The sequence below is a fragment of the Apaloderma vittatum genome, unplaced genomic scaffold, assembly GCF_000703405.1.
Source record: "Apaloderma vittatum isolate BGI_N311 unplaced genomic scaffold, ASM70340v1 scaffold34120, whole genome shotgun sequence".
Classification (NCBI taxonomy): Eukaryota; Metazoa; Chordata; class Aves; order Trogoniformes; family Trogonidae; genus Apaloderma; species Apaloderma vittatum.
Window position 1 is genome coordinate 3,704 of NW_009695626.1, and position 6,158 is coordinate 9,861.

Below are 6,158 nucleotides of genomic sequence, written 5' to 3' on the forward strand. Positions count from 1 at the left end.
GCTTTGTGGCTTCCCTCCCCAGTGCTTCCTGTGAGCCTTTCCAGGAGCTTTTGGAAGTAGGTCAGTACTACACCTTCAAGACTCGGCACATAAATACACAAACCTCAGCGTGTGACAGCTCTGTATGTCTCGGGTGACTGCTTATAACATCACTTCTGAAGGAACGCTAAAACCTCAGCGTGTATTTTGAAGTTACTCACGTGCTGATCAGGGATGCACTAACAGCAGCGAGATACACAACCTTCTGAGGCGCTGTCAGAAGGGACTGTGTATTTTCAGCTCCCACGCAGGGTATTTTCTCCATATGTAACCACCTCTACATGGAGTTCCACCTAAATATTGTTTAAGGACTTGGGAAGTGCCTCCGCTTTCTCCTGGAAGGGGTATGAAGTAGGGATGTTTTCTGTACTGATGTCTGGCAGCGGTGCTTTGATCAGCAGAGGAGAGTGCTCTGTGGAAAAGCTGTAGTAAAGCCTGCATTGCAACTGGGTGCTGCTACTCCTTGAAAAGGGCCCCTGCTTTCTGACTGAAGTTTACACGCAGATGAAGAATGCCTCTTGAGGAAGCGTTGAAAACCTGTAAGAGCCAAGGAATCCATCAGTGATAATTTGTCAGTACCAACGTGTAACCTAAACGTTTGGGCAGCTGACTAGTCTCTGGTGTATGTCAAGTAGTTTGTGTGAATCCACAGTCTGGTGTGAAATGCTGACAGCGGTATTTCAGCCGGTTATTGATGATCTGAGGCCAGCTGTGGGCACCCAGCTTGCTGGCTTAGTTGTACCAGTGCTAGACAGCATTGCAGCACAAGGTGGGGTTAAGCCTTACCTAAATGAGTATGTCCTGTCGGAAATGTTCTGAGTTTTTTTGTCAACTGGTCTAAGACTCCAGTACTTTGGGATGGGCAGCAGGCAGACTACCACAGGAAGCAAGATCCTGTTGATTTTCAAGACAGCTTGTGTTTTGCCAGATAGTTGGGATCACACTAATGCTCCACAGCCTGCTGAAAGGTTCTGCAGCTCACCCAAGCCACTCTGAAACCTTCAGAAGCGACCGAGGAGAACCGTTTCACTCCCTCTGCTGGCATATTTTGGATGGCTGGAACTACTGCAGCCACTCAGAGAGGAGTGGGGTTCCTGTGACATTCGTTGCTGGCACATCTGTCCGGCGGAGCACAGCGAACATCCCAACACCTCGTTCGGTATCCAGTACAACCAGTATAACCAGCCTTCATAGAGGGGTCAGAGCCGAATGTCATTTATTTGGTGATTTAGCACAGGTAGTAGATGAGGCTTTGAGATAGAGCTGGATTTCTGCGTGCTGCAATTAAGCAGCTTTAGATTCCTGAGCACAATAACAAAATGTGGTGATGGCGGTCGCATGAGAGGAGCAACCGCCCCGTGGGGGTGGAGCCGAGTTCGTAATGCTCGCTCTGCGCCCTGAGCTCTCGTCGTTAGCCGCGCTTGCCAGCTGCCCCATGGACAGAGGAGCAGCCCAGTCTGAGAGCAGTTGACTCCTCTTGTCAGGCCTGATTACTGGAAATCTGGGTCACGCTCTCAAAGAATCGCCTCCTCCCCTGGGCGGATGGATGGCCTTGCGCTCCGCTGCGCTGTGCGAGCCGGCAGCGGCGGGGGGGGGGCGTGCGACAGACTTGGTCCCACATCCTCTGTGTCTTGGGAGAACAGCGGTAGCAAGGCTGCTACGAGCAGTTTCTCTCCCCTGCAGCTTGAACCAGAGTCTGAAATCTCACTGGGTGTTGGTGGTGATTGACATCCACCTCTTGCGTGCGTTTCCCCAAGGGAATCATTGCCACTTTGGGGCTTTGCATCTGCCTGGTGACTGTAGGGAAGATTTTAATCCCTTTTTTGCTCATGTTGCACTTTTCAGACCATTTCTAACAATTTGAACATAGACTCTCTTCCTTTATTTTAGTCCTTTTTATGTGGTGATGTGCAGTGTGGGGGAAAGGGTCCCACTGATTTTTAGACCAAGTTTGCTGTTGGCCAGACAGCATCAAAGATGTATCTTTCCCAACCAGCTGCAGGACACTAGAGTGGACTTGATCTTGAAGGTCTCTTCCAGCTGAAAATGATCTATGATTCTATGGAGCAATTCCTGTTTGATCATCACTGGGCTGGGTGCAGAGAAGAACGGGAGCAGCTTTTCCTTACTCTTATCCAGACCACAAGACTTCAGGAGTGTAGTTATATCTGTGCCCGGCACAAAGGTTTATCAGGGGACAGAAAAGATGCCTAAAATTAGGTAATTATACACAAGGCTGCTATTTGTTACTTAATTCCATGGGAAAGGAGAGAGGCAGCAGGGACATCTCTGGCATTTTGTCAATGCAGGTTGCAAGGTGTGCTGGGGCACCCTGAGCCCAGTGCTCTGGCTGCTCCAAGGCTCCAGACATGCTTCACTAAAGCCCACACAGCTCAAACTCCAAGCCAGTGCTTCCTGCTTGCATGAGAGCACAAAGAAGGTCCCTAGGGTGCATTCCTAGCTAAGGATGATACATCTCCAGCTCTGCTCTGCTCCAGTGGTAAAAGTGTCAGGTTGTATTTTTCACTTGGCTGACTAATCTGTTGTGTTCTCTCTACAGCACAGCCATCAGAGGAGCCGGGAGGGGAGAGGTAAGCTCAATGATGTGTTCCTTGGTGAGAGGGGAGAGTGGGGAAGCCTTAATTTAGTGTGGTGATCTTACCTGCCCTTTTTGCTGTTGTCTATAGACTGCATGGCTCCTGCTGTGGAACGCTGGCAGCAGTTTCTCCTGCACTGGGAGCTGCTTGTCGGCTCGGGAGCCACAGTTTGAGACTCTGGAGAAAGCTGGTGTTTATTCAGTAGCAGTAAAGCACAAGTGCTTCTGACGTTAGGAACATTTGAGTTTCTCCCCTGGATCCTCTTTAGAGATCCTCCTTTAAGAATCCTCCCGAGAGAACGGAATTTCCCAGACTGACTTTCGTAGGCCATACGTGCTCTCTGTGGTGGTGTGACTTGCATCCTGTGCTTGGCCGTGGTGATGGGTCTGAGCACCACACTCTGTCTACCCTGGACTTGGTGCCAGAGGAGGCCACGTAACTAGTTCCACCTCCAGTGCTTCTTCTGTCTGCGTGGCTTTGAATAAGCTGCTTTGCATCTTGGGCCTGTATCTTGGGGATGCTGTGGCATGGGGTGTGCTGCTGCTGCTTGGCTCAGGTGTCTCTTAGCTGCCTTCCTGGTTAAAGGACAAAAAAGTATCTCCAAATCAAGCATCTTTTGTAGTTCAGTTGAAGATGCAGTCAGTGTGGTCAAGCCTTTGGTAGGGATCTCTGCTTCCCAGCGCAGCTGTTTCCCCTCCCTGCAACAAAACAGACCATGTTCAAAGATTGTCTTCTTGCTCTTGTCTGTCTCTAGTGAGGGGGTGACTTCAGGGGCACAGCCTCACCTGCTCAGTGTCCCTGAGCTGTGCCACTGTCTGGCAGAGAGCTGGGTCACCTTCAGGCTGTACCTGCAGGAACTGCTACAGTACAAGAGGCAAAATCCTGCCAAGGTAAGCTGGAGATACCTACTCTTCTGTGCAGGGGCTTTGCTTTACGTTACTAGCAGCCTAGGAGATGAAAGAATGTAAAATCAGTATTTTTACAATTGCTGTCCCTGACTGACATTTGCTGTTCATTCCTTTCAGACTCTAAGCTTAAATAATGAGTAATTGGTTTCTAGTATGTGTAAACTGGAGCTGACCTTAACCCCTTCTGTGAATGGCTACCTATGCTTAATTTTATTTCTTAGAGTGCAGAGGAAGCTCTTAGATTGGGAGTGGGGGGAAAAAAGGAAGAGCCTACAGTCTCTGCTCCTTTCACAGGCTCCATTTTTAAGCTGGTCCCACCTATTTTGCCAGCCAAGATTGTAGCTAACAAAGTCCAAATGCAGCAGGGTTAACTTGTCATTAACCACGTTTTGATGGCTGTGACATGTATTGTTTGGAAAGGATTTGTAGACAGGAGTTGCTTTAGCATCACAAAAAACCAGAACAGACCAGCTACTGGGATTGTATAGGGCTTGCTGGGGTCCAGAGTGCGAAAGGGAGTGGGTTTCAATTCCTGCTTATTACTCCTCCTCTGTTAAAGCACTGTACCGAGTACAGGGAGTAGGAGACCAAGACCAAGGTGCCCGTAAAGCGTGAATTCATTGGGAGCAAAGCCCTTAGAGGGCCCTCACTTTTGCAGAACATTTTCATTGTGAACTAAGCTCTTCATTGCTGGATTTAGTAGTTAATCCGAACCCATGCCCTGGCCTGCAGGATGTCAGTTCTCACTTCTGCCCCTTGCCAGGAGAACACAGGACAATCTGTCAGGGCTGCACCATTATGCTTCCACTTTTTCCAGAGGAGAAAGGTCCTGGTCTGGTAGGAGCATGGGTTCAGCTAATGCTTCTGCCAGCTGGTTTATGGCGTGGCAGTGGCACAGCATCTGCTGACTCTGTAGCGGCTTTTTATTCTCCGTCGGGATAGTACAGGCTTCTCTTAAAGAGCTGAGATCTGCAGGAGAGATGTACTCTAAAACTCTAAAGCCTTAAGGAACATAATTTACTTCATGAAGAACTGTCCAACAGAGTTTTAGTTCATCTTACTGGGGTGTTGGGTTAGCTCGGTCTCCCTGCGCTTGAACCTCTCTAATGCTTATAGCTTAACCCAACCGAGCTGAGCCGTGACTGTCGGCGTCTGAACGTAGTCAGTGCGATGCTGGTACGTTAGGAGCATCCCTCGTTTTTCTCTAACTGGGTTTCCCCCACTGGTTGCGGCGATGTATCTCTGCCTCTTGTCACTTCTGTTTGTCCCTCTCTCTTCCTTCAGTTCTGCATGAGTGTCTGTTCGGGCTGCCTCATACTGGCTGTAGTTGGACACTATGTTCCAGGCATAATGATCTCCTACATCATTTGTGAGTATAAGGAGCTCTTTTGTCTGACTTAAGCTGAAGCGTGACCTAACTGTGCTGTTGATAACGCTGGTAGAAGCAAAATTGTGTTTTTCTTGGGGGTGTCTGTGCTAGACGGTTAATCAGTCCAGGCAGTGCAGTACAGCTGCAGAGTCAGGAGAGGGAGCCGTCGCTGAAACGTTGCTTTCCTCTTCTACCCACGGCTGGCGCTGAGAAGGCTCCAGACAAGCCAAAAGCTGCAATCTTTCAGCTCCTGGAGTGGGCAAATCCGCATCGAGAGAGTTGTTAAAAAAGCTGCATGTTGAGTAAATAAGAGCTTTTTAACTGCGTCGTGAGTCCCTGCTAACTTTGAGGACTGTTCAGGTGGTCTGCTGCTAGTGCATCTACATATGAGCTCTATGCTGCTTCCCTCATACATGTTTTGGTGATTTTTAGTTTTAATAACTGCATTTCAGGGCCTGTATTGCCTGTTGGGGCTGGGATGCAGTGGCTGAAGAGGAGGGCTTACACTTCATCTTAACATAAATCCGTATCCAAGCAGACATCGGTTAGGAAAACCTGGTTAATCAAGCAGCTTTAGAATTGAGTAAGAATAGCCGCGGCTGAGGATTTTAGGCAGAGTCAGATGGGAAAGCGAAAGTCCTTCAACTCTGCTTCCCTTGATGCAGAATTTCTTGCTGGTGCCTCGCAAAGGACTGGATTGTGCTCGATCTGTCTCTCACACTCCCCTCATCCTGTCCTTGCAGTGCTCAGCATTCTGCTGTGGCCTCTGGTGGTCTACCACGAGCTGATCCAGAGGATGTACACACGTTTGGAGCCTATTCTGATGAAACTGGACTACAGTATGAAGGCAGAGACACTGCGCCACAAGCATGAGAAGAAGAGTAAGGAGCCACCTTCTCTCTTTTTCTGGTGCCTGACTCCCTAACGACGGGACAGTGGGAGGGCACATCTGCCAACACTGTGTGGCTGCAGCGGAGCAGGGGTGAACAGACTGAAACTTGAGCCTTATGGGGGGAGCAACTGGGCAGGTGATCCTGGGCATAACAAATGAAAGTAAGAGATGACAGTTGTCTCTGGGAACCTTGGGCTTCTGGGAAACCTATGCAGTTTCACAAAGCGCTAGAAGTAGTGGGAAAGTGGTGTGTAAAGGCATAAAATTCTTTCAGTCTTACACAGAGCCTTTCTTCTCTCTCATAGAACGACAAGGAAAGAGAGAGGCTTCGGCAGGGGGTGAGACAACTGCAC

General features: G+C 49.2%; 1 protein-coding gene across 1 annotated transcript in view; it reads left to right on the forward strand.

Annotated features, from left to right (window-relative positions):
• The window catches only part of FAM134A (family with sequence similarity 134, member A), a 10,884-nt gene that overhangs the window by 1,764 nt on the left and 2,962 nt on the right, over positions 1-6,158 (forward strand). Inside the window, exons 2-6 of the mRNA XM_009871940.1 lie at positions 2,600-2,630; positions 3,391-3,526; positions 4,829-4,913; positions 5,657-5,794; positions 6,111-6,143. Of these exons, the coding sequence (XP_009870242.1) occupies positions 2,600-2,630; positions 3,391-3,526; positions 4,829-4,913; positions 5,657-5,794; positions 6,111-6,143 (423 nt within the window). The remainder of the gene's footprint in view (positions 1-2,599; positions 2,631-3,390; positions 3,527-4,828; positions 4,914-5,656; positions 5,795-6,110; positions 6,144-6,158) is intronic.